Source organism: Amblyomma americanum, chromosome 6, assembly GCF_052857255.1.
Source record: "Amblyomma americanum isolate KBUSLIRL-KWMA chromosome 6, ASM5285725v1, whole genome shotgun sequence".
Taxonomy (NCBI): Eukaryota; Metazoa; Arthropoda; class Arachnida; order Ixodida; family Ixodidae; genus Amblyomma; species Amblyomma americanum.
In genome coordinates this window covers 40,752,269-40,779,602 of record NC_135502.1, presented here as the reverse complement: position 1 = coordinate 40,779,602, position 27,334 = coordinate 40,752,269, and the positions used below count along the sequence as shown (strand labels likewise).

General features: G+C 46.1%; 2 protein-coding genes across 4 annotated transcripts in view; both read left to right on the top strand.

Annotated features, from left to right (window-relative positions):
• Positions 1-25,927, top strand: or (AP-3 complex subunit sigma-2 or). 2 transcript variants are annotated; one of them, XM_077669184.1, is made up of 7 exons: positions 1-160; positions 8,623-8,714; positions 9,231-9,342; positions 13,065-13,136; positions 21,080-21,187; positions 23,663-23,792; positions 25,793-25,927. In XM_077669184.1, exons 1-6 carry the CDS (start codon positions 152-154, stop codon positions 23,780-23,782), a joined length of 513 nt encoding a protein of 170 aa, XP_077525310.1. In that variant the 5' UTR covers positions 1-151; the 3' UTR covers positions 23,783-23,792; positions 25,793-25,927. The 2 variants fall into 2 exon arrangements, with proteins under 2 accessions (XP_077525310.1, XP_077525309.1); XM_077669183.1 differs by lacking the exon at positions 1-160 and adding an exon at positions 8,127-8,328.
• Positions 25,928-26,445: 518 nt separating this feature from the next.
• Positions 26,446-27,334, top strand: part of GPHR (Golgi pH regulator) — a 32,740-nt gene continuing 31,851 nt past the window's right edge. The window contains exons 1-2 of one of the 2 annotated variants that reach the window (XM_077669181.1): positions 26,446-26,667; positions 27,190-27,249. In XM_077669181.1, coding sequence (XP_077525307.1) covers positions 26,626-26,667; positions 27,190-27,249 — 102 coding nt within the window. In that variant the 5' untranslated portion in view covers positions 26,446-26,625. Of the gene's footprint in view, positions 26,668-26,720; positions 26,740-27,189; positions 27,250-27,334 lie in introns of those variants that run through there. The other variant, XM_077669182.1, reaches the window with a different exon arrangement.

Sequence of the window (27,334 nt, the reverse complement as noted above, 5' to 3'; positions counted from 1 at the left end):
ACGCCGCTCGCTCCGTGCTTGCAATGTCGAAGCGACTCCGACAACGCCACCGAAGCGACTGCTTCTGCGAAACCGCTTCGATCGGTTTACGTCTGCAGGATTCCCCACAGCCTCTACCCAGCTGCAGCCGGGGCCATCACATATCTGCGCAATGCAAAACGTAAGCTCCGGACCGTTGACGCAATGTGACAAAACTGTGCGCGCATGCACGGCCAATCGCAGAGGACAACCTTCGCGCGAAGCATGCCAAGTATCCGTAACGCCGCCTCGCGAGTGAATTCAGCCGAGGGCTAAGTGAGAAAATCTAGAACGTAGCTAATGAAAAGATTAAGGAAAGAGGTAGCGCAAAAAAAAAAAGGAATCAGTTTGAAACTTCGCTAAAAAGAAAATTCTCATTAACCGTCACACCGGCTCGCGTGTAATAAGTATCAAGCTGGCACGCCGCTCGATGCTTCCGCGAAGTGGCGTCTGCAGCCGAACGCTGGAGGCTCACAAGTGTTTTTCCTCTTGATAACAGTCGAACTTGGCACCGACACTGCATTGCTTCGCAGAGGGAATTTTAAGCAGAACTGCTCGGCTTCCCGTGCACAGACACTGGCGGAGTAGAAAGCGCACGCATTGCATCGAGTACTGGCAGCAGTAAAATAAAGAGATCCAATGGGCACTGGAACTCCATTGGACGTCTGCAGCGCGTCAAAATGTACCCGGGATGTTCAAGGGAGCTTCAGTGCCAACTGGGCTCGAGAGGGCGCCCTTGTAGCTGCTTAACGGACTTGGACCAAGAAGCAAGGAAACATTGTCAAAAGCTCTGGAAACAATCATAACAAATAAACAAATTCCGGTCAGCTAGCGACAGTTTACAATGAATTTTATGTATAAAGAGAAAATACATAGGATGCACATAAAATCCTTCAGACCAATTCCAATAACATCTGTTATATACAGGCTGGCAATGCAGGCGGCGAAATTAACAATGCAGTAGATGCTCGGAGAACTTCAGAACGGGTCCAGAAATGGTAGGCGCTTAGATGATAGCCTGTTTCGTGCTTGTACAATGCATAGAAATAGCTAGGGCGGAATACAGATCTCTGTATTTAGCCTTTTTGGACATAAGCGGTGCATACGACAATGTGAACAGGGTACTCCTGTGGAGCATACTTAAAGCTGAAGATGTTAGTCATGAGATAATTTATTTCCTACAGAAAATATACCGAGATAATACATTTGAAATTACATGGGAAGGGATAAGAAGCACAAGTGTCGAGGCTTAAGGATTAAGGCGAAGTTGTCCTCTACCACAGCTACTGTTAGTGCATATGGTAAATATGTAAAGAAGGGACTACAAGAAAATAATCTAGGTTATAATCTTTCGTACATGGTTATGCGGATAGGTCTTATAGAAGCTGCTTCCCGGTTTAATGTATGAGAACGGTGTTTGACTGTTAGCAGATAGCCAGGAAGATTTGCAAACTCTGGTTAATTCCTGTGAGGATTAAGGAGACGCTCTAAGCTTCTCTTCTAGCGCAATTAAGTCAGGTCTGATGATTTTCAGCGATTCAACTGATCAGGTGCTCACAGTACAAGGCCATGAAATACCCAGAATGGCAGAATACAAATATCTCGGGGTATGGGTAAACGAAGGACAGGCATACATGGGAAAGCACGAACAGACTGTTAGGGCGAAAGGGCGAAGAAATGCCGCTATAATGAAGCATTGGGCAATAGGGGGGTACAACAGGTATGAAGTACTGAGAAGTATTTGGAAAGGTATATTGGTGTCATGGCCTACTTTCAGGAATGCTGCTTTGTACCTATATAAAGGCACAAATTCGGTCGGGAAGAGAAATAAATTAGAGAGCTGTTGGAAAATTAGCACTAGGTGCCCACGGGAAAGCCACAAGCGAGGCAGTACAGGGGGCCATGGGCTGATAATAAAAGCTCATAGTAAAATATTGTACGAAGAACGCGTGAAGAAATTGGACGATAACAGATGGGTCGCTAAGGTGTTTAAATACTTTTTACAGAAAAAGCGTTGTCGCAGAAAAGAAATAGGAAACTAGCCAGTAAGTATACGGGACACAGGGACGGAGAAATAGAGCTTTAAACGACAGGCAAAAAAACGCAGAAGGTAAAAACTGGATTAATTGAATGGAAAGGAAGCAGTGTGCAGAATTATTTTGAAATTGGAAAGTGCCGATCAGGAAGGAATCGTTCTGTGATAATTCAAGAGGCAGTGTCCTACTCTGAAACTAGATCAGAGTGTCTTATAGAACGCGAAGCTGCAAGAAATTTAGCGAAAAACATTACATACGTGCGATGTGTGGTAAATCGGTAGAATAATAATAATAATTGGTTTTTCAGGAAATGAAATGGCGCAGTATCTGTCTCATATATCGTTGGACACCTGAACCGCGCCGTAACGGAAGGGATAAAGGAGGGAGTGAAAGAAGAAAGGAAGAAGAGGTGCCGTAGTGGAGGGCTCCGGGATAATTTCGACCACCTGGAGATCTTTAACGTGCACTGACATCGCACAGCACACGGGCGCCTTTGTGTTTTTCCTCCATAAAAACGCAGCCGCCGCGCAATTGAACATCTTATACTCGAATGTGGTGGTATCCATCCGTATGTCGATGCAGGCTCAGTCACTCTCCCTGAGGTCGGGCTTAGAGATAACAATGATCATCTGAATTAATTGTGTGCAGTGGTAGTTAGCAAAAAGCGATTGAAAGATTGTTGGCTCAGAAGCAGAGAGCTGACATAGGTTATAAGTGTAGGATTAAAAATATTGTTACGAAGACGAAGAGGGCAGTGGCGCGGGACGAAGCGCTCGCGCTAGTACCGCCGCCATTAAATCATATTTTCATCTGTCATAATGTCGTCCCGTTCCTTCGCTTGCCACCTCGTAACATTTGGTGCGAGGTGTGGGTTCCCCATCGTCATCCTGGTCCCTGGAGCCTCACCGCCTTCTGCTCGCCTTCGTCGTCGGCCGAGGGGGCCTGGACTCCGCCGCCCGGCTCAACCCCAGCTCGACCAGACCACAACCGCCCAGCCGGTTTCCCCGCCCCGTCCCCAGCCCCGACCACAAGACACGACGACCAGGACCAGACGCACTATGACCCGACGACGACCCGAATCGAGACGGCACCCCCGCCCAAGCTGTCCGGCGAGTCCTTAAGCCTTCACCTTCGGCTGTGGGCGACCGACCGCTGGGCCTGAACCTCTGGGAACTACCGTTCATCAGATCATCTCGTTCATCTTGGTGGCAAGCGTTTCATCTTCTTCTATCCTTTCTGATCATGATCATCGTCACCTCTCCATTCAGAATTCAAGCAATCGATCGGGACTATCGCTCGGAGGACCCGGGTAATGCTACGAAGGCGAAGAAGAGGTCAGTGGCGCGGGGCAGAGCGCTCGCGCTAGGCCCGCAGCTATTAAATAATATTTTCATCTGTCATCATGTCGTCCCATTCCTTGGCTTCCCACCTCGTAACGATATATTTAAAGAAAATGGCGAATCTTTAGACCAAATTATCACACCGTTAAAAAAAATAAAAAGCCGAGCATATGGTGCCAACTGTCACCACCCCGTTTCAAAGGGGACGCCTTTATCTTTCGGCCATTAGTGTTCCTCTATGTATGCTCCCACAGCATGGCAAGCAGGCAGCAGAGTTGGTCAATTGTTTTCCCTGCGCCTCTCGTAGCACTGTTCACGGAACGGCGATCATGTGACTCCGCTGACGTCAAACGTTCCAATTCGTTTCGGCTCATACCCAACGTATACGAGCTGGAGGGGGCCAGCCGCTCCCATCGTGAGCGCGCTCTGCTTTGTTATCCGACTGAGGGTGTATTGCATAGCCACCACTGGGAGGAGGAGGAGTGCCTCCAAACTGTCTTCTCGTGTGGCAGGAGCCACACGAGAAGCGGCTTTTCCGCAGAGCTTGGAACATATGACGGACCTTCGAGCAACACTGCTTTTTGTGGGAGCATATGCAGCACCATCCATCCATCCATCCATCCATCCATCCATCCATCCATCCATCCATCCATCCATCCATCCATCCATCCATCCATCCATCCATCCATCCATCCATCCATCCTTCCATCCATCCATCCATCCATCCATCCATCTCTATCAGAGAGATTTAGCATACCTGAGACGTACTGTAATGTATACCGTTTTACCGGAGGCCGGCTGCGCATGCGCACTGGCACGGGTGGGGCCAGGCGAAGCCACTGCGCATGCGCAGCCTGCGTCCGGTAAGCCGGTATGCGTCAATGTCTCCGCTAGGCTAAATTGGCTAAATCTCTCTATGCTAGCCGGTTGAGAAAGGCATTCAGATGTTCTTGCGCGCGGCTTTGATTGGCTGTGTCCTCTCCCAAACCTACCTTCCCTCCAACTCCCATTTTTCTTTCTCCTTCTCAAAGCGATGTCCCGTGCGAAGGTGGCAGAATAGAGCATCATCCCCAACATCAACGAAGTGACCAGTCTAATGAGCTAAGTGGCTGAAAAGAAAGAGGTGTGAAGAGTGAGCAGCAGTAAAGAAAAGCCAAGCGGTTTGTTTACTGTGCCAGCCCGTACACTGCAAGAGCTGCTCACTGTGTTTGTTTGATCTCCTTGATATCGTGCACCTGTCAAAATAAAATGTGTTGCCGTGTCGTAAAAGTTCCCGCAATGAGTCGATATCATATGTTTTCACGGCTCCTGACATTCTCGCCAGATGATGGCATTGACGAGGTTGTATAGCGAGTTAGCTATTCTTCATAGTGTCATTAGTTTTATTGAAATATGGCTTGCACGTGACGTCACAAGTGCTATGATGGAGGGCAACGCATGTCTTTCACCTTCCTTGAGTGCGTAGATAAAAGTTTGTGGTTCATTTTTGTTTAGGTCAGGTGCTCAATTTAATGTTGTTATTGGCCCTTTTTTAACATTTTTGTAACGTTGCAAATAAGCATTGGAATAACCTTTTCGTAACATAAATAAACATTTAAACAACATAAATGTAACATTCTCAAATGGTGAAGCAACCCTGCACGAGCATGCCGCACCGACACTTGTGACGATATACAGCTTCCAACGCTTTGCAAGTATCAACAGCGAGGGCGACACTAGAGCTCGTAAATCGTATACACTCATCTCCGTAAGGATACCATATGGAATCAAGCTTATATACCCATTACTGAGGGGTGGCCCGTGAGCATGGTGTAAGAATATCTTGTGCACGCTAGTAATTGTGGTGAATGGGTAACAAGCGAAGTTTTCTAGCAAAATAATCAGGCTGCGCATGCAATCTATGGCGGTCATAATCTATGATGTTTAGTAGCAAAGTAATGCGCTATTTCAAAAACATTTTAACAGTAAGAACATTGGGAAGTTATAGGACCCAGTGCTCGAAATATATTTTAATGTTGTTTTATCGTTATGATTCCAGCACTCTAATAACGTTTAGAAGCCTATACAAAACTATGTTTATCTGGAACGTTAAACTAATGTTTATGACACGACACATAAAATTCATAATAACATTTTGAAGTCGGCTTTAAAATAACGTTTACTTTCAATGTTTAACCAATGTTTCGATTTGACAGATAACGTTATATAATAACTTCTAAAGTTATATAATGTTACGTCGCCATATATAACGTTACTGCAACCTACATTACATTTTTATAACATTGTTCTAATGTTCGCTACCTGGACCACTTTCCAACGACAACTGAAGCGGTGCGGCTGGTGGTCGCGTTGAGCAAAAATATTTTTGGGCTGGTGTTTTATTATCGTTAAATATAATGAAAGACTTTCACTTCGTTGAAGATTCAGAAAATCTTTCATCAGCAATTCCTAAAGCACCAAAAGTGGCTACAAATGACACAGTTTCTGAAAATAAAGCTTCAGTCAAAACCTCCTTTTTTTCATGCTTACAAGCATAGAGTTCTTTCCTTCCTTCATGTTCTCAAGGAAGAGCGTGAAATATGGGGCAGCAGTGATGAGGAGGAGGAGGAGGTAAACTTTATTAAAGAAGAGGTCTTAGGCGCGGGTTGGGGTGACGTTCCCCTCCCCGCGGAGGGCTCCTCTTCTAGGCCGGACGCCAGGTGGCCGACCAACGATGTCGTTCGGCGACCTCTTCGGTCCGCTTCGTGACTCGGAGTTGAACCTCCGGGTCCGAGCTGAGCAGCGCGGCCTCCCACTGCGATTTGGTAGAGAGCTGCAGACTGTTCGAAGGATTGTCTTGATTACATGAGTATAGGATGTGGGGTGTGTCTGCCTTATGGTGTCCACAGAGAGAAAGACGGGGCTGAACTGCTCTGGGAACCATATGGAGAACATGTGCGAATTAAAGAAAGTGTCTGTTTGGAGCTGCCGCCATCTGACTTGTCGGGTTTTACTTAGATATCTATGTGGTTCTGGGAAGACTTGTCTTTCTTTCTTGAAGTGGGTAGTAATTTCTTTGTAGGTCGTCACTCGCTCCTTGGCCGACCTGAGCTCGGGGTAGCGCACCTCCCGGTTAACTACGAATCCTCGGGCAAATTGGTGCGCCGCCTCGTTTCCAGGATGGCCCGAATGGGCGGGGACCCAGATCAATGTGATCTGGCGGGTATTAGAGATTTTTTGTAATATTTTGATGGCTGCGGAGTGAGCCCTTCCTTTGGCAAAAATTCGAAATGCGGTTTTAGAGTCGCTGATGATGTATTTGGCAGTGTTGGAGGTAATGGCTAAAGATATGGCAGTTTCTTCGGCCTCCTCCGGAAATTTTGTTTTATCGATTGTCGCCGATGCGAGGGAAGAACCTCGATGATTGAGGAAAAGGCGTCTCTGTCCGCATGTTCTGCCACGTCCACATGCGCCGTGTCTTTCTGAACTGAAAATCTATCGTGAAGTTTTTGTGTCCTAGCCTTTCATCTGTCCATATCGTGGTGTGGATGCATGTTTTGGGGCAGAGGATGGACTATTAAGTGTTCGCGCACGTGTCTAGTGAGTGGCAAGGTGTGTGCACGGATTCCTTCATATTGTATTCCTGCCTTATGTAGGATGAAACGTCCCGTTTCAGTGCCTGATAGTCTTTCGTATTGTGCGGTGAGGTGTGCTTCCATCATTTCCGCTAAGGTGTTATGAATTCCTAACTGTAGTAGTTTTTCATTTGGGGTATGACAAGGGAGGTTGAGCGCAATTTTGTAGGATTGTCTAATTAGAGAATACAGGTCGTCTTTTTATTTGACTGTGAGGGTGACATATGGTGTCGAGTAGATGACTCTGCTAAGAACGAAGGCTTGGATTAGTTTCCTGGTCTCGGCTTCTTTAACTCCTCCTCGCCTATTAGCGATGCGTCTAATAAAGAGGGAGATTTGGTGTACGGTGTTTCTCAGTTTCTTAATTAGTGTGTCGTGTTTTTTTTTTTTTTGGTTTGACTGTATCAGCATTTCCAATATTCTTAGTGCTTCCACTTCTGGGATGGCTGCCCCTTCCGCGTACATTTTGATCTCAGGCGCTTTATTCTTTCTTTGACGCTTTAGGTGTAGGATGAGGACTTCAGATTTTTGGGGGGAACACGCAAGCCCCGCGGGTTGTGCTTCCTCTACTACTACATCTGCCGCTTGTTGTAGCGTATCCTGTACCGTGCCGATACTCCAATTGGTGGTCCAAAGGGTGATATCGTACGGCAGCGATATCAATGGCAGCGGTAAATGCGGTGCCTCACGGAGTATTCGAAGCACGCGCTTCTGTTGTAAAAATTTTGAATTTCGCGCTACTTGTTCAGTCGGTGAATAACGCCATCTGTGAACATGTCCTGGCGTCTATAACTTTATCAATGATAATTTTCGCGCAAATCTGGCTATGAAAACTTTTATTTACCTAACGAATTAAGCTAGGTGGCCGCAAACGATGCTGCTTCAGTTTCAAACCCTAACAAGTACCAGAGCTTTTCCTTTTTCTTTCCTATTTTTTATTTGAATTCCTTGGATCAAGTAGAGTCAGTAGTATTTCTTAGAAACTTCATGGCTCGAGGCTCCAAGTTACGTTGAATGTCAAGTAACCTGACCCGAAAATGCTCAAGCAAGTGTCAAATCTAGACAATTTCAATAATAACCGGCAACCAAGATGTGGATTTCATTGGATTCTTTTATGGCTTTGAGTCTGTAGGTATGGATACGTCTTGCCCTGTCTGCTGCTGATCGCTACTTCCTGCAACTTGTGCCATTCCCCGCAAAATTGTTGTGTGTGTGTGTTAGCGATGCGTGTTTAGTTCTAGCAAATCGACGATGATAAAAGCAATATTAGTCTTCAACAACCACGGGAAACCCAGGCTCACTAAGTTTTATCAGTATTACGTGAGTATTCGCCCTTCGTTTATGACAACACTCGGGTTGCTCCACATGAAAAGTGCGTGCGTGATTTATTGACTGTTTGCCAACGCCTCGCTGCCGGGTAAACTAGTAAGCCGTGAGCTGAATGCTATCACGGTAAGAACGCGAAGTATGTGTGCAGCATACGGCACCATGCCACAATATGCAAGCTGTCCAGTGACAACTTTCACTTAAAAAAAAAAAAATCGGGTCATATTTGTTTTTTTTTATTTTACCTTGTTTTTGTGATATATATGCGTTTATTTTTTATTTGTACAGCCCGAAGACTCGCAGCAGCAGATCATTCGGGAAACATTCCAGCTTGTCTCCAAGAGGGACGACAATGTGTGCAACTTTTTGGAGGGAGGAACGTAAGTTTACTATTCGAGGGGATTTAACGGTGTAGAACCGTTTTGAAATATTCTGTATAAATTAATTTGAAGGTCATTGAATTTAACTGAATTTAACAATTAATGAGCGACTTGTACGTGGCATATAAGTATAATGCGTACAACTGTTGACCACCAACTTAGGCTGAAGTGACTAGACGGATGCCAAGAAAAATATAACGTGGTTGGGGACGATAGAGGGTTAGGTGTAGCGGTGTGGTTGAGAAAGGCTCTAGGCTGGTGCAAGACATGGGTAACTCGAGATCAGTGTTCCTGTCATGAAGCAGGCTGATGACGATCTGCACAAGATGCCAGCAGAGAAACCCATTTCCCCGTTAGCTTTTATATCAAGTCGTTTGTTTTGCTGGTCTTGCTGCATGAATTACATTCAGTGCACAAACTGCTTCTTGGTACAGGTTGTTAAAGCCCTGTAGAGTGCCCATATCCATGTCCTTGCGTGGTTTGTTAAATAATTTACTGATGCGCCATTTGTTGCAGGCTCATAGGAGGCTCGGACTACAAGATCATTTACCGCCACTATGCTACCCTGTATTTTGTGTTCTGTGTGGATTCCTCAGAGAGTGAACTTGGCATCTTGGATCTGATTCAGGTGAAGAAGCACCCATTTTGTCAAAAATGCACAAATATAGGCCGTTGCAACGCTCGACACGCACCATAAAAAGTTTCTCTTTGTTAAACCACTTGCTTATTTATGCTGTAATTTGATGCAGAGATGCATACGACAGTCATACTTTTTCAGTAACTAGTTTGGATGATGTACTTTCCTGATTTCATCAGAATTAATTATAAATCCGCGTCATCTGCAGCATTGGCGACTCCCCATAACAAACAGCTTTCGCATAGTGCACGTTTAGCAGTGCAACAGTCTGTAGGTATGCATGCAGATGAGTTTCAGCAGCATTTCATCTATCAGTTATAGAATCCAAGCTGCTATGTCACCCCAAAAAAATAAGTCAGTTGGTACATGCTTGTGAAGTTGTGATAGATATTGTAATGAAGGCTGCGGAAAACAGAGAATTATGACAGATTATTTTCTGACTACTCTGTGCAATAGCTGGTCCATCATTACAGACTGAGAGTAATTAAGTTGTGCAGGATTCTTCTGCTAAGCACAAGGTCTACGGCCAAATCTCAGCCACGGCTGTCTTTTTAAGTGGGGCTGTCCTGTGTTAGTGCATGTTAAAGAAACTTGCAACAGCACTTCTCATAACGCACATGCATCTTCAGAACATTAAAGGCTACATACCGTAGCCATCTGTTGACCGAAGCTGTTGAAATACCATAGCCATGTGTTGACTATCTCTTGACCGAGGGCTGATTGAGGCGGTGCAGCACTCTTCCTGGTGCTGTCTCATTTTGTCACCTTTTTTTTTACACAACAGAGAGCGCGGATCAATATGAGAGGTACTATGTGAGCTTCTTTTTCGTAATTTGTGCTGCATGATTTGACTTGTCTTTGTCAGTCATATGTCAGATGCAGTAACTGGTGACTCGCTGATATAGTACTCACGCTTGCATTTTTGAGCAGGCAAATTGTTTTTCCTGGTGCGTTCCATTCATAGACGACAAGGAGCACAAGTCACAAGTGCATGTATTTTATTTTTCATAATAGTAGTCCCAACTGTACAAACTGGCTAAGTTAACATATATATAATGTTACATGTCCATTGTTCATACAAAACAAGTTAGAAATCACAATGTTAACAAATGCTGAAAGCGAAAATGGTTGTCGACAATGCACATTGAACTCACTGCACTCATTTATGTGTGCACGATTGAGGTTTAATACCATTTGAATAGTTATGTTATAGGCTCTAGAAATAGCAGGGGAGAGTTATTAGTCGAATTCGCGGATAGAAATAATTTACGGATCATGAATACCTTCTTCCGCAAACGAGAAAACAGGAAGTGGACCTGGAAGAGCCCCAATGGTGAGATTAAAAATGAAATCGACTTCATACTATGCACTACACCTGGCATCATTAAGGATGTGGCCGTCCTCGGAAGGGTGCGTTGCAGCGACCATAGAATGGTAAGGTCTAGAATTAGCTTAGACTTGAAGAGGGAACGGAAGAAGCTAGCGAAGAAGAAGACCATTAACGAGTTAGCCGTAAGAGGGAAAGCACAGGAGTTTAGGATAGCGCTGCAAAACAGATACTCGGCTTTAACTGAGGAAGATGATCTTGATGTTCATTCAATGCACGATAACCTGACATCAATAATTACGGAGTGCGCAGTAGAAGTAGGCGGTAGGACAGTTCGAAAAGATACCGGGAAGCTATCTCAGGTGACGAAAGATCTGATTAAGAAGCGCCAAAACATGAAGGCATCTAACACTACCAATAGAATAGAACTAACGGAGCTATCAAAGTTAATAAATAAGCGCAAGGTAGCCGACATAAGGAAGTTTAATATGGAGAGAATCGAGCATGCTATAAAGAACGGAGGTAGCCTAAAAACAGTGAAGAGGAAACTAGGCATAGGTAAAAACCAGATGTATGCATTAAGAGAGAAGCAGGGCAATGTCATTAGCAATATGGATAAGATAGTTAACGTAGCCGAAGAGTTCTACACAGACCTGTACAGTAGCCAATGTAATCAGAGCGCTAATGAGAAAGACAGCAGTGCACAGCAATGCGTCATCCCGCCAGTAACGAAAGATGAAGTAAAGAAAGCCTTAGAAGCAATGAAAAGGGGAAAAGCAGCTGGGGAGGATTAGGTAACAGCAGATCTGTTGAAGGATGGAGGGGACATCGTGCTAGAGAAACTAGCCACCCTGTATACGCAATGCCTTATGACCTCGACTGTACCAGAAGCTTGGAAGAATGCAAACATTATCTTAATTCATAAGAAGGGAGACGCCAAGGACTTGAAAAATTACAGGCCGATCAGCTTACTATCCGTTGCCTACAAAGTATTTACTAAGGTAATCGCTAATAGAGTCAGGGCAACGTTAGACTTTAATCAACCAAATGATCAGGCAGGCTTTCGTAAAGGATATTCTACAATAGATCATATTCACACTATCAATCAGGTGATAGAGAAATGCGCAGAATATAACCAACCTCTATATATAGCTTTCATTGATTACGAGAAAGCATTCGACTCAGTGGAAACCTCAGCAGTCATACAGGCATTGCGTAATCAGGGGGTAGAAGAGCCTTATGTCAAAATACTGGAAGATATATATAGCAACTGCACAGCTACTATAGTCCTCCATAAAGTCAGCAATAAAATTCCAATAAGGAAGGGCGTCAGGCTAGGAGACACGATCTCGCCAATGCTGTTCACCGCATGTTTGCAGGAGGTATTTCGAGGCCTGAATTGGGAAGAGTTGGGAATAAGAATAAATGGAGAATACCTAAATAATCTGAGATTTGCTGATGACATTGCCTTGCTGAGTCACTCAGGAGGTGAACTGCAAATCATGATCAACGAGTTAGACAGGCAGAGCAGATCGATGGGTCTAAAAATTAACATGCAGAAAACCAAGGTAATGTTCAACAGCCTAGCAAGGGAACAACAGTTCACAATTGGCAGCGAGAGCCTAGAAATGGTGCCGGAATACGTCTACTTAGGGCAGGTAGTGACAGCTGATTCGGATCATGAGAGGGAGATAACTAGAAGGATAAGAATGGGGTGGAGCGCATATGGCAAATTCTCGCAGATCATGAGTGGCAGTTTACCAATTTCCCTCAAGAGGAAAGTGTACAACAGCATAATCTTACCGGTACTCACCTACGGGGCAGAAACGTGGAGGCTAACGAAAAGAGTTCAGCTTAAGTTAAGGACAACGCAGCGAGCCATGGAAAGAAAAATGATAGGTGTAACGTTAAGAGATCGGAAGCGGGCAGAGTGGGTGAGGGAACAAACACGGGTTAATGACATCCTAGTCGAAATCAAGAGAAAGAAATGGGCTTGGGCAGGGCATGTAATGCGAAGGCAAGATAACCGCTGGTCTTTAAGGGTAACGGAGTGGGTTCCAAGAGAAAGTAAGCGTAGCAGGGGCGGCAGAAGGTTAGATGGGCGGATGAGATTAAGAAGTTTGCAGGCAAAGGGTGGATGCAGCTGGCAAAGGATAGGGTTAATTGGAGAGACATGGGAGAGGCCTTTGCCCTGCAGTGGGTGTAGTAGGGCTGATGATGATGATGATGATGATGAATAGTTATGTACAACCGTGGTTATGTTTGGCTACAGCTATGGTTAGGTGAAAGTGGTGTGGTGCATGCCAGTGGGCATTTTATTGTGAGTACAGCATATTTCACATATGAGTGGTTTGAACAGCTTTCTCCCATTTTTTTCATCATGCAGGTGTTTGTAGAAACACTGGACAAGTGCTTTGAGAATGTGTGTGAATTGGACCTGATCTTTCACGTGGACAAGGTACCTATCCAGCAGTTTTACTAGTCTTATTTCTTGTGTTTCTCACAGAACAAATCAGAATATTTTGTTAATCTATGTATCCCTGATGTTCCCATTGAGCTTGGCAAGATATCATTTGCGACAGATGGATAGTGCTGCTATGAATATCTCAACGACGTTTCATGATTCTACACGGTGTGCAGTGTTCACAAATATACTGCAGAAGTAGCATCTCATTCGTTTCTTAACCCTTTAAAGCCCAGTAGCGAGAATTCACAATGTACCGTTTGCACGCTTTGTAGAAACTGCATGGAGCTTGCATACGAGGTTTGATGTCAACATGTTCTCAGCAGCCAGCGCTTACCGCCAGAATGTTTGGCGTCACTGTGAGAAATCTGCGTGAAAAAAAAAGGGGGCATTAATGTGAAACTACCAGCCAGCATCCAAAAATTCCTCACGCTCTCATTTCCTGACAAACGTTTTAGAAAAAATTGGAACGCAGTTGTTAGATAAAAAATAATTTGTTGTCTCTCGGCCTTTGAGTTGATTCATGCCCTTTGATTTAGTCTTTCACACAACTCAAACTATCGGCTCAGAATTGACCAAATGGAAATTTTTTCTAATTGGCAATGTGCCGATTTCTGAAATTTTAGCAGTGCTAACAGAATTTTGATATTGGCTCTTGATTATAGGTATTTAGATAGCATCATGTGGAGGTATTGATTTCTCCTTTTGATTCCTTCGTAGTTTGGGCAATGTAAGGATAAGGTTCCTCTATGACATAATACTGCAGCTGTTAATAAGGATAGTTGGCGCTCACATTGAATTACACTACTGCTCAGGGGAGCCGATAGCCCAAGGCAGTGGGGCCGGCCATGGCTTTAGAAAGCAGGATGGCCTTGGGGACTCAAGTCAAGAGAAAGCAAAAAAGAAAATTCAGATTTAGGAAAGCAGCATAAGCTAAATATTGTGCATTTTATTTGCCTGTTCATGTTGAGCGTTTAGGAAAAACCTCTTTTGGCACGACATGCTGTCCTGATCATTTCACAAGATCATCCTTGCTGCTTCCAAGCCATTTCTTGAGATCATCGAGATGGTGCTTCAGGTGTCTTTTAATGTTTATTTTTGTGTGCTATGAAAAGTGGGCTACACCATCCTAGAAAGGGCTAGTGCACACATGTATTATTTTTACTTTTACATATTTCGCAGATTTGGACAGTGGAATGCAAAAAGATATGATTCTGGGCATGTGTGACCATTTGTACATGTGGAATTCAGTGCAGTCTCCTAGAGATTGACTGCCCAATTCATAATTCAGGGCACATCGTGTTACTTTTAATGTAAAAATGTGATTGCCCAGCTTGTTTCTTAAACGCAGCCAACCATGCATACCAACCATTATCGGTGTCTGCACACTGGTTCTCTAATACCCCTTTCAAGCATGCAAGTTAAGTGCACTTACTGGGAGTGCACTTTGGCATCTCGAATCACAGCTTAGGCTACGTAGTCCTAAATGGGAAAGCAAAGTGCACTCATAGTAAAAAAAAAAAATGGCCACAGAAAATGAGCGCAGTTTTGAAAATGTCGACGAAAAAAAAGGGGGGGGCTCTTAAAGATTGATTGTTTGACTTGATAGTGCAAATAAAACGAGCTTAAACAGTTTTTAACAATGAAAATAAAAATAGAAAAAAAGGCCCAAGACCAGCCAAGACTATCCAGAACTTTGACAACTGTTGCATTTGGGTTGCAAGCCCCAAGGGTAGCGTTGGCCTGGCGGCCTGGGGCAAAGCTGGAAACATCCGAAGGTCCCGGCAAAGGATGAGTCGACTGGCAACAGAACAACTTGTTTATTCTGGCATCTCAAAAGAGCAGCCGGTCAGGGCGACCACGTTACTCCAAGGAAGGAATCGAAGTCTCCTCTCGGCGTCCGGGGCAGCGGCGTTTTATACCATCGGAGTCGAGGGCAAGAGGGAACGGCTTGGGAAGAGTCATCCGATACGGCGTCGCTTCGACATGTCCAGACGTGACGGGCGCGTCCGCCAGGCCGGCGCCGGTCAGACCTCCTCGCCTCCCAGTTGGGGAGCTCCTCTCCCCGGCTGCCGCGCTTTGACAAGCGTGGGCAAAACATGCACACACACACACACGCACGCACGACGACACGTGGCACTGAAACCTGCCTGGACGCGCTTGGCGGGAGGCGTTGCGGCCGCGATGAACGAAGCCGCGGCGTCCGTTGCATCCGCGCCGGCTATACCGCGCGTTGTAGGCGAGACGTAACAGACCGCCCCGCCGGGAGAAGGAGATCCCGATGGTCAGGGGACTGCATCCGCTGTCCAGAGGGATGTCGCTCGATGATGCTCGTAAACGAAACCGGTCGTCCCTCGACGTTGCTTGAGCGCAGCGCACAGAGAAGGCCTCGTTCTCAGGTTCAGGATCACACAGGGCACTGCAAAGTCACTTCAGGAGAGTTGCCATTTTTGTGCTCGTTCCCAGCAAGCGTTAGAACTACGCCGAAACGCAACCGCTCAGTCAGCAAGCACGAGACAACCCTCACTAAGCTCTGCCAGGCTCTTTCCCCTTTTATTCTACTGCCTAGTTCCTTACAGTAGTCAAGCAGCACTCAGAACGCGTCCACAAATTGGAAAATTGCACTAGAAAGCACATAATCACTTTGAAACACTAAACAAAAGCAATATGTTAAAAATCCTGCCTCAGGAAGAAAACATCACTAACAAACAACTTTGAGGCGGATTCCTACGTTAGGGGCTTCGACTTAAGCCATCGGCGTTACCGTTGAGACTCCCCTTTTTGTAACGCACCTCAAAGGAATATTGTTGCAAAGCGAGGCTCCAGCGCAGGAGGCGGCCATTTTTGGGAGATATGGTCTGCAGCCATTGGAGAGGGCAGTGATCCGTCTCAATGATAAACCTCGAGCCGGCTAGGTAGCATGACAATTTCTGAACGGCCCACACGAGACACGCACACTCTTTCTCGGTGGCGCTGTACGCCTGCTCACGACAGGTCAGCTTACGACTAGCATACAGGACGGGGTGTTCCACTTCTCCATTGTCCCTTTGGCACAGTACAACGCCCATGCCTCGCTCACTAGCATCGCACTGAACAACGAACCCTTTTGTGTAGTCTGGCGATCGTAGCACAGGCTGGCTTGTTAGGGCGCTCTTTAAGGCGCTAAAAGCTCTTTCCTTTGTCTCGCTCCAAACGACTGTTTGGGGCTCTGTTTTTCTTAGAGCATCCGTCAGGGGAGCCGCGATATCGGAGTACCTGGGGATGTACCTCTGATAGTAGCCGGCGACACCTAAGAACGACCGAATATCGGTCTTCGTGCGCGGTTGCGGGAAGTCTCGCACAGCGGCCACCTTTATTTCAGAGGGGCGGCGACGACCCTGTCCAATCACGTGACCGAGGTATACAACCTCGGCCTGTGCTAATTGGCACTTGGGAGCTTTGACTGTCAAGCCCGCTTCGCGCAGGCGGGTTAGCACTGCCCGCAAGTGTGCCATATGCTCAGACCAGGATGCGGAGAATATCGCTACGTCGTCTAAATACGGTAAAGCGAATTCTTCCTGTCCTCGCAACACTTTGTCCATGAGGCTTGAAAAGCAGTATGGCGCGTTCTTCAAACCAAAACTCAAAACTTTAGGACGGAATGTTCCCATTGGTGAAATGAACGCCGCATACCTACTAGCCTCTTCTGTAAGTGGAACCTGCCAATAACCCCTGACAAGATCTAGGGTGGAAATAAACTGAGCGCTACTAACTTTCTCAAGGCGCTCCTCGATGTTAGGGATCGGATAAATTTGATCCTTAGTAATGGAATTAAGCCTGCGGTAGTCGACGCAAGGACGAGGTTCCTTGCCCGGTACCTCAACTAAAATCAAAGGGGAGGTATAATCACTCTCACCCGCCTCAATAACACCGAGCTGTAGCATTTTCTCTACCTCAGCCTCCATAATATCGCGCTGGCGGGGTGACACCCGGTACGCCTTGGATCGTACTGGCTCTGGGGAGGTAAGTTCTATATCATGAGTAAGGACAGAAGTCCTACCAGGCCTCTCAGAGAACTGACCTTGAAACTCTTGTAAGAGTTGGTGTAGTTCGGTTTTCTGCTCAGGCGACAGCTGTGCTTTACTGAGTAAGTCACTAATGACCTGATCAGTGTCTTCCCTGTTCGTCACTGCGCCTAGTCCCGGAAGCTCGACCGGAAGCTCTTCTAACTTTCCCTTGTCGGGCATTTCCTCTCCAGTACCTGGTGCCTTCAACGCTACAGGCTCAATTTTATTCAGTTCTGACGTGCTCGGAATATCAGCTTGCTGCGCCTCCGACCCTTTCTCATTGTTCGACAACGTCGGCCCCGCAACTACCGCCTTTGCAGCGAGCTCCCGAACTCTCGATCTGGTTAAGGCCTGAACGCTAGCCTCACCAAACAAAAGCCCCTTCTCGCGCAGGAGGTGATCGGACCTGTTCGAAAATAGGTACGGGTACTGGGGGGGCAGCATAGATGACACTGCGGCCTCCGTCTCAATTGCTCCGAAAGGTCCTTCAATAAGCACTTTTGCTACGGGCAGACACACGCTATGAGCTTCCAAGGCTTGCTTGATCCATGCGCACTCGCCCGTGAACATATCGGGTTCTACGTAAGAGGGGTGAACTACATCCATTGTAGCTGCGGAATCACGAAGCACTCGGCACTCTTTCCCGTTCACGAGGAAGTCTCGCATGTAAGGCTCGAGAAGCTTCATGTTCTCGTCAGTGCTACATAATGACAAACACACGACTTCTCTTTTTGTTTCTGGACACTGCGCCGAAAAGTGACCCGGCTTCTGGCACGTATAACACACGCGCGCTTGCCTCCTCTCGAACCGCTTTCTGCGTTCGGCTTCGGCTGCCGCCGTCTCCTTACGTTCGGTCGGACTGCTTTCACTCGCATCCGCACTACGTGTGTCCCCCCTTGCTCTCATGGGTGTGAACTTCGGCCTCTCAGGCTTGGAGCCAAATTCACCCTTTTGACCGTCCTTTGCTCCGCGAGCCCGACGCGTCACAAACTCCTCGGCTAGCTCGGCGGCTTTAGCCACTGTACTAACGTCTGGCCTATCCAAGACCCAGTACCGCACGTTCTCAGGTAACCGACTATAAAACTGTTCTAGCCCGAAACACTGCAGAATTTTCTCGTGGTCACCAAACGCTTTCTCTTCTTTGAGCCACTCCTGCATGTTTGACATAAGCCTGTAGGCAAACTCTGTATATGACTCATTTCTGCCTTTTTCATTTTCCCGAAACTTCCGACGGAACGCCTCCGCTGACAGCCTGTACTTTTTTAGCAGACTCGATTTCACTTGGTCGAAATCCTCTGCCTCCTCTCTCTTCAAGCGAGCGACTACGTCGGCCGCCTCGCCGGGTAACAAAGTGAGCAAGCGCTGTGGCCACGTTTCCCGAGAGAACCCCTGCTTCTCGCACGTTCGCTCAAAGTTAACCAGGAACAAACCAATGTCCTCTCCAAGCTTAAACGGCCGCATCAGGTCAGTCATTTTGAACGATACCCGTTCTCCTGCACCGTGTGCCTGACTTCCATTACGAGCGCGTTCCATCTCTACCTCGAGACGCTTCATTTCCAAAGCGTGTTGACGGTCGCGCTCTTCTTTCTCTTTATCTTTTTGCTCTTTACGTTCGCGCTCCTCTTTCTCTTTTTGTTCTTTACGTTCGCGCTCGTTTTTCTCTTTTTCTTTTTGTTCCCTCTCCTCAATCGTCTCAAGGCATTCCGACAGCTCGTCATCCTCAGCCTCCAACTCAAGAATAGCCCTTAGCAGTTCTGGTTTTCTGAGTTTGTCTGAGACATCCAGACCCAACTCTCTTGCAAGCTCCAGCAATTTCGGTTTGCGCAACGACTTCAAATCCATGGCTGCTCCGAATGCTGCTTTCTCTACTGCCTACTATTGTCTTGCCGCAAACTAACCCGGCAGCAACGACAACACAATTACCAGCTCTGTTTCTGACACTAACAAAAGCCTGGCAAAACTCAGAAGAAGAAAGTCCCGCACTCACCAAACCTCGCAGCCAAGAATTCAGCGCAGTCGTTCCGCTGCAGGCAACCAGTCATCACACAGGGCTCGTTGCACTGCTCCCGGATGGTCGTTGTGCTGCTCAGCATACAGTTGAACGCATATCTTCGCTGCTGGCCTCCGCTGTCGGGATCCCACCGCTGGCAACCAGTTGTTGCATTTGGGTTGCAAGCCCCAAGGGTAGCGTTGGCCTGGCGGCCTGGGGCAAAGCTGGAAACATCCGAAGGTCCCGGCAAAGGATGAGTCGACTGGCAACAGAACAACTTGTTTATTCTGGCATCTCAAAAGAGCAGCCGGTCAGGGCGACCACGTTACTCCAAGGAAGGAATCGAAGTCTCCTCTCGGCGTCCGGGGCAGCGGCGTTTTATACCATCGGAGTCGAGGGCAAGAGGGAACGGCTTGGGAAGAGTCATCCGATACGGCGTCGCTTCGACATGTCCAGACGTGACGGGCGCGTCCGCCAGGCCGGCGCCGGTCAGACCTCCTCGCCTCCCAGTTGGGGAGCTCCTCTCCCCGGCTGCCGCGCTTTGACAAGCGTGGGCAAAACATGCACACACACACACACGCACGCACGACGACACGTGGCACTGAAACCTGCCTGGACGCGCTTGGCGGGAGGCGTTGCGGCCGCGATGAACGAAGCCGCGGCGTCCGTTGCATCCGCGCCGGCTATACCGCGCGTTGTAGGCGAGACGTAACACAACATACAAGATGGTGGTAAAGTGTACTGGAAGAGGTGGCGCGCAGCAGAGTTGCATCTGATCACTTTCTTTTGTTGCGCTGTTTCGCTTGTAACTATAACAAGAAGTCTTTTTTAAAAACAGTGTTATAGCAGGTAAAATTGACTTGTAGGACTTCTTTATGCACTATACATACTATGCCTTGGAAGTCACTGGTGTCGAGGCTGCGCACTCGGCCCTCAATATGTGTCCTGTGAACGTTCTCCGACTTGAGTGCACTCTTCGGCGAGTGCACTTATATTACGCCATTTAGCTGTGCTCGAGTGCACTTTCAGCAAGTGACGCACTTCATAGGAACACTTTATTCTGCATGCTTGACTCTGGTATTACAGGGTTTTGTGGCAGCAAGCGTTCAGCATAGAGGGGTCACGTTAACCACTTCAGCTTGCACTAAGCATTTAGTTGTCTTGCATATTTATTATCTACTATCTTGTCACTTGTTTGATCTGATTGCATTGTGCACTCATTGAATCTCATACTTATATGCAGCTAACTGTTCGTTATACATGTGTGCTGAAAAACACGTAATTATGTATTCAGCTTCATGTTTTTTTAGTACTTTAACTGGAAGAGACTTAACTAGCCCATGCAGGAACTTAATACTTGAACTTGATCTTTATTTACCAAAAAGGCTGGTGGGTCAGCATGCAGTCAGCTGCATGCTGACCCACCAGCCTGCATGCAGTCAGCTTGTCGTTGCTTGAGAGGTAAACTGTGAGAGCTGGTAAGGAGCTGCTTTTACAGTCCTTTCTGTGCCCTTGTTGTGTAGAATAATTTGATAGTGTAACATTACTAGTGCAATAAAGAAGCTTGTGCAAAGAAGGTTCTCAAGAAAATATCTTGGTGCCCTTTTAGTTCTTATTCATAGTTATTTGAAAGAGTAGACAGAAACTATGACTCCCATTTTTTGCAGTGAAGGTGTTAATGGTTCACTTAGCATGGGAGTGGTGTTGTTGATGTAACACATCACGTGACCATCTTGTGGTCATGCGACCATGATGTCACTGTCATAGGGTGTCATGTGAAATGTTGTATGGGGACATTACCAGCAGCTGTGCTGGTGAAGCACATTAATGAGAAAGTCTAATCATAGAGGAATTTTTTTCTGCTGCCTCTTAAATTAAGACGTTTTCTCTTTTCACTTTAGGTTCACTACATTCTCAACGAGCTTGTCATGGGGGGCATGGTCCTGGAAACCAGCATGACTGAGATCATCACACGTATCGAAGATCAAAACAAGATAGAGAAGCAAGAGGTATTATTGCAGAAAAAGACTAGACGAATTCAGCAGTCAAGTGGCGGACACCAGAGTCTGCTCTTAGAACTTTCCTTTCAGCACATACTTCTCACGTCAAAGCAAGACCTACTGAATTTCAGACCCTAACGGATACACTGTTCTAGCACACTTACTAGGTTTAAGCTTTGCAAATTTACATACTGGAGGTGTCCATCAATGTGGTCTGTTGAGTAATGTCATGTGACACTTCGCCACAGTTGCAGCGATGGGTGTGAACAGGAAGCGCCAAACTTCAGGGCGAAACTGCAGCCTGTAACTCTGTTTTTTTTTTCCTTGTCGCTGTCATTAATTACAGGCAGTTTTTCTGTCTTAGTGTGAGTGTAATGATACTGGCTGGTACAGGCTGCCTACAAAAAGCACACACAGAGTGGTCATTTACTGTTTGGTGTGCTGCTTTCTATGCTATGCTACTGAGCCCCGTGCAAGCATTCAGATGTACCTGAAGGATCAGCAGCAGCAATGAGTGTGGTTAGTCAAGGAGAGGATGGATAAATAACCCTGCTTCTCCCTTTGAGGGTGCAGGAAATAGTCTGCTCACACAAGCACTGTCTGAAGCTGAAATCTCCAACCATCACTGTGAAATGTCCTGCTCTGGGTACAGCAAACACCGTGTACTTAAATGTTTTTAATATTGTGGTCGTTTTCTTCTTTCATTATTGATACGAAAATATAAGAGCTGAATCTTTTAATGAACACTCCAGAAATCCTTTAGCAACTAAATGCAGCTGCTAAGGGCACACTGAAAAGCTAACAGCAGCCAGAGCTGCTGAAAGAAAATCTGTGTGCACAACCTGAGCACCCCACCATCTGTGCGCCACTGCGATGGCTCAGTGGTTATGGCGCTCGGCTGCTGACTCGAAAGACGCAAGTTCGATCCCGCTCATGGCGATCGAATTTTGATGGAGGCGAAATTCTAGAGGCCCGCGTACTGTGCGATGTCAGTGCACGTTAAAGAACCCCGGGTGGTCGAAATTTCCGGAGTCCTTCACTGCGGCATCCCTCCTAGTCTGAGCCGCTTTGACATGTTTAACCTCCGTAAACTAAACCAAACCACCATCTGTGCAGTTCTGGAGGCTCAGCCTGGGCCACGGGCTTGCTTTAGCTCACTTTGTTGTTAAAGGGACACTGAGGACAACTCCACTCGGTTGTTTCTCTTAGGAAAAATCGATTGTTTTGCTTTTTGTGGCTTTGTTGACATCCAAAAGCAAATCGTGCATATATTGCCATGAAAATGGAATATATTTTTCATCCCACTTGGACTTGAACTCTTGACATTGATGGTGAATGTCAAGAGAATTAGGGACTGCATGATCGCTGTCTGGTAGTGGATGGTGGCCTGGTCTGACTTTAAAGATCCATTGATAAAAATATGACTTCAAATCGCCGTCAGTTCTTTAGGCACCTAATTTTATTGCATGTTTTCTTCATCCAAATGATGCTTTAGACCTAAGAATACATGGATACCAATGTGGTATCTGCCTGTGACCGCTAAATAATTTATTATTGAATTCCTTCTCTCATGCTGTTTCGGTTTCATCAATGGAATGATGGCTGTGACATGTAGCTGACCTGTGGGTCACACAAGGCATGAAAAAACTTCAATACAAACCAGCCTGCTTCAAAACTAGAATTACAGCAAACGACGTATCAGCAGTTATATTGTTGTTTTTTCATGCCTTGTGCAACCTAAAGGTCACCTACACATCACAACCATCATTTGGTTGGTGAAACCGAAACTGCATCAGAGAAGAAATTCAGTTATAAATTATTTAGCAATTGTAAGCGAATAACATGAGGTGCTCCATGAATACCGAGGTCTTAACACATTGTTTGAAAGGAGAAAACACACAAGCAAAAATTTGGTGTCTATAGTCTTTTAAAGTGGGTGTTTCTTCTGAGATTCCAGCAGTAAGCTTGAGCGGTTTGGTGAGAGCATGCAAGGATGTGATATTCTTGCCACAGACATCTGCATTCAGAGGTGGCTGTGTGACGTTGGAGCTTACCTATGCGTTGGCAGCAGATTTGAGGCTGTTTTTTGCTACCAAATGACAAAAGAGGGATGACGGACATCAAAGCTCTGTGTGTATTTTACATTGACTAAATTCTGCAGTAAGGAATATGAGATAATGCTTTATAACTTTAAGTGAAGAATGCAGTGTTAGCATTATTGTACATCTTTACAATGTCTTTCGGGCTTGCAGTGCACAATGTGTTTAATGTAAAAGAGATCACTTAAATGGCACTCAGATGCTAATTGCATCATGGTTTGTGTTCAGCTGTCAGTATCTGCCCAGATTTCATGTTGAAGAATAGACTCCATGATGCTTTTCTGAAGCGGCTTTGACGTAGGCTTCTGAGCGCTGCCTGGATATTTCCTGGAGCATACTTTATGCACACACTTCCATGACTTCTCTTTCTGTATCGTGCTTGCAGGCGGGCCTCTCAGCTGCTCCTGCAAGGGCTGTGTCAGCCGTCAAAAACATGAATCTGCCGCAACAGATCAAGGACATCAAGCTGCCAGATCTGCCATCCATCGGAAATCTCAAGTTTTAGTGTTCACCAGGTAAGTTACCTGGCTTGCATAAAGCAGGTTCTTGCCATATATTTAAGTGCCACAGTAGTGCTTTGTTGAATAGCCTGGATAACACTTAAAGGCACACTGAGGACAGCTCAATCCATTTTTTTTTTTCTGAGTAAAATTTGATTGTTCACATTTTTCTCACTCTATTGACTTTCAGTCATCAGAAAAAGTCTTGTTTATTGCTGAGAAATTTGCAGGGAGTGCTTTTCTCTCCCACTTGATTCAAATTCTTGGTGTTGATGATGAGTGCATTTCGAAGTGAATTGCAGTGTAGTCAAGCCTTGGACATCTGCATAGAAAAAATGATGGTCGATTTGTGTAGTTAGGCCAAATAGGTATTATATGTGCTTGCACTTCTTTCAATTGGGTTCTGGTGTTCAGATCCAGTGTTCACGGACGGCAGTTGTTCGGATAGTGATAATGGGTTAATGTACATATATATATGGAGTTGGTTATTCTCTCCTTTACTTTCATAGGTCCGTGGGTGTCCTCATACCGCTCCTGGTGTATTAATGCAGCGGTCAAGCAATGTGCCACCCCAGGTGCTGCCATCAGTGGGACTTGAGTTGCTTGAGTTGCTCTTCCCGAGCAGCATCTCGGGGTTAATTGAGCTGCCACATCTCACTCACTCACACACACACACATATGCACGTGTATATGCATGCATGCACATACATGTGCACGCACACATACCTGGGCAAGTTGCCCACTGCCCAGTCGGAAGATGAGCAGCTTGCTACAAAGAAGGCTTCAGGTAAACAAGCAGGCAGACAAACAAACACACACAGCAGCTAAATGCAGGGAATGGCCACTATAAGTGCTAGTGGACTATAAAAATAGAACTCGATGTCAATACAGTTTGCTTGTAAAAATGACCAATGTGCTAGTACCTGTATCTCATTTTGCGACTTTTTAGTGCGCTAGCACTTACAGTGGCCATTCCTCACATATAGGCATTGTATGTTTGTCTATCTGGTCTGAAGCCGGTTTTATGGCAGACTGCTCACTTGGCCACCTTGTCAGACAGCAGCCCATTTAATCATGAGAAGTTGCTCAGGAAGAGCAACCTGGGTCGCAACCCAAGTTCCACCAATGGCAACACCTGCCTTAGCACCTGCCTTGGGCCGCTGCGCCCACCGGGTGGCTCACTTGCCAAGGTGTAGCCGCTGGTAACGAGGCGAGAACCTGGGGTGCTAATTAGGCAGCACCACCCCTAGTGCGCTGAGCTAAGTGGAATGAGCAGCAGCGTTTAGGGGAACATGATTCAAATGATGCTTGGACAACAGCTAAAATGAAGTTGGGTGGTAATTAGGTGGTAACCCGGTACCACCTAGTAGGTCGTAGCTCCAACCGACAATTGACGCCTTGCTTGTTTACATACACGCATTTTGCCTGATTGCCCAAATCAACTGACATTTTTTTTCTGATTGACAAATGCTTTGCTGCAAGCTCCCACAGCATGCGTGCAAGGCATGGTCCTGATTGATAGCGACCACTATCATACCTGGGCAAATGTTACAGGAGAGTTGAATATGATTTCCTTTGAGCTTTTACAGCATTAGCTGTTCTTAGCTCTTTCCTCTGTTTTGCACCGTTGTTGGCATCTGCAAGCCCACTGCCGGGCACCAACTGGTACAACGCACCTTCCACCCAACACTTCCAGCATTTCTCAATGCCTCCCACATCTCCCGGCACCTCCCATGTACAAAGCGCATGCACTAACCACTAGGCCACTGCTGCGGTGGCGTAGCGGTTACAGCATCCACTCTCATATGTCTCCATTTTTTCTTGATCATAAGCCAGCTTAAACTGGATCATTCGCGTTACGAACTCGTAACCATCCTGTTATTTCTTTTATCCTCTTGCATTTTGAATTTTATAAGCAAGATAACTTTCATTCGCGCCTGCCACCATTCCTTTTGCACTGTTGTTGTCATTGCAGAAAATTTTGACTGTGTCATGTTTCATTTATTTGCTTGCAGGTGCGGCCAAGCATGGAGAAAGTTTTTCTTGCTCTGTGGGCTCTTTGCCAGTGCATTTCATTCTTACGCAACGTCGTCTGAAGTATTTTCTCGTTTCCTGTAAATAAAACAATTGGAACGGCGCAAGCTCTCATACCCTTGTTGCAGTTTGTCCAAAACATCCATTTGAAGCCATCAGAAGTGATCAGAAGGAAACATGCATCGTGATGACAGCTGGTGTGGACAGCACAAAAGGTTTGTTTAGCAGCAGCACGAAGGAAGTATACATTCTTTGCTGGAAGAGGCAGTACGCAAGTTTGGATACTTAGTTTTTTATGGTTATTTTTTAGACATCGTCACAAAGAGATGAATAAAGAAAGGGGGGGGGGGGGGGGGGGGTACGTCTTTGACTCGAGAAATAATTAGAATGGAATGGAAGCGACCACGGAGCTGGAACGCACAATGGGCAAGGCGAGCCGATGATACGTCCGGTAAGGCGATATGCGAGCATGGATGCGCAAAAGATTAGAACACTCATATGTTCCAAAAGCAGCTAGTTTTTTCTTTATCGTTGACACACTCTTACAAAGCAAACCATGCATGTGCCCCTATGATGACGTGGCCGCAGCAAAACCGAAACTCGGAAACGTCGGCGAAAGCTGCGTTGGTCTGGCGACACTGGTGTCAACATTGCCAAGATTCGATTGTCCGGTTTCGGGTGGTGGTCCCGACGCTGCCGACAGGCCGATTTATGTCCGCCAGGATGTGGTGGTCAAGTTTAGACAAATATTTAAGCCCTTGAGAACAAGCTAGGACAATTTGTTTAAAGGGCTGCGCGAAGCTGACATTGCGCCATGTCGCTTCTTACAGATTTTCTCGTCGTGACCGTGTCGCAAGTACGTACTACGTGCTTCCTACGTGTCGATGTAGACGCACTTTCGGAGCTGTGTAAAGTTTAGCTGTGAAAGGTGCAAAAATTTTACATTTCTTGGTTTAAATCGGGCTGTTTCTAGACAATCGGCTCGGCCTGTTGGCACTTTATGATCAGATTTTCACAGCACGAATGTGTTAATAAATTTTGCTGTTTTTAGTCATTTTCCCAACTATTGAATCGACCGCGGCCTCAACCTTGAAATTGTTTAAATGATATTCTAGCTGATCATGTTTCTGCTGAACTGGAATTGGGCATATTCATTAGTCTTGTATTTGTTACTGTGGTGGAAGTAGTGTGATGGTTTTAATTGCTGAACCGTAGTTCATGCTGATGACACAAAAATGTCATTTGAAAGTGTCAAAGCCGCTGCGTTGCCCACCTGATTCTGTGCTTTAGTGCGATTGATTACATATGCTTTCAATGCGTCAAAGCGCAGGGCCGACGTGTCATATCTTTATTAAATGTTCGAACTCTTGTATTTCAGGTATTCTTCTTTGCGGGCGGATGGGTATTCTTTATGAAGAAGCTGTTCAAAGACTATGAGGTAACTGGCTCATGAAATGAAAACCACTTGTGTTGCAGAATGTCAACTGGTGGTTTTGCGCTGGTTTTGCTTTGCGTGTAGGAAT

Excerpts from the sequence above, each read along its gene's own strand:
- or (XM_077669183.1), top strand. The coding sequence starts at position 8,260 with ATGATAAAAGCAATATTAGTCTTCAACAACCACGGGAAACCCAGGCTC. Across the intron at positions 8,329-8,622 it reads CTAAGTTTTATCAGTATTAC|CCCGAAGACTCGCAGCAGCA; the intron begins GTGAGTATTCGC and ends TTATTTGTACAG. Across the intron at positions 9,343-13,064 it reads GCATCTTGGATCTGATTCAG|GTGTTTGTAGAAACACTGGA; the intron begins GTGAAGAAGCAC and ends TTCATCATGCAG.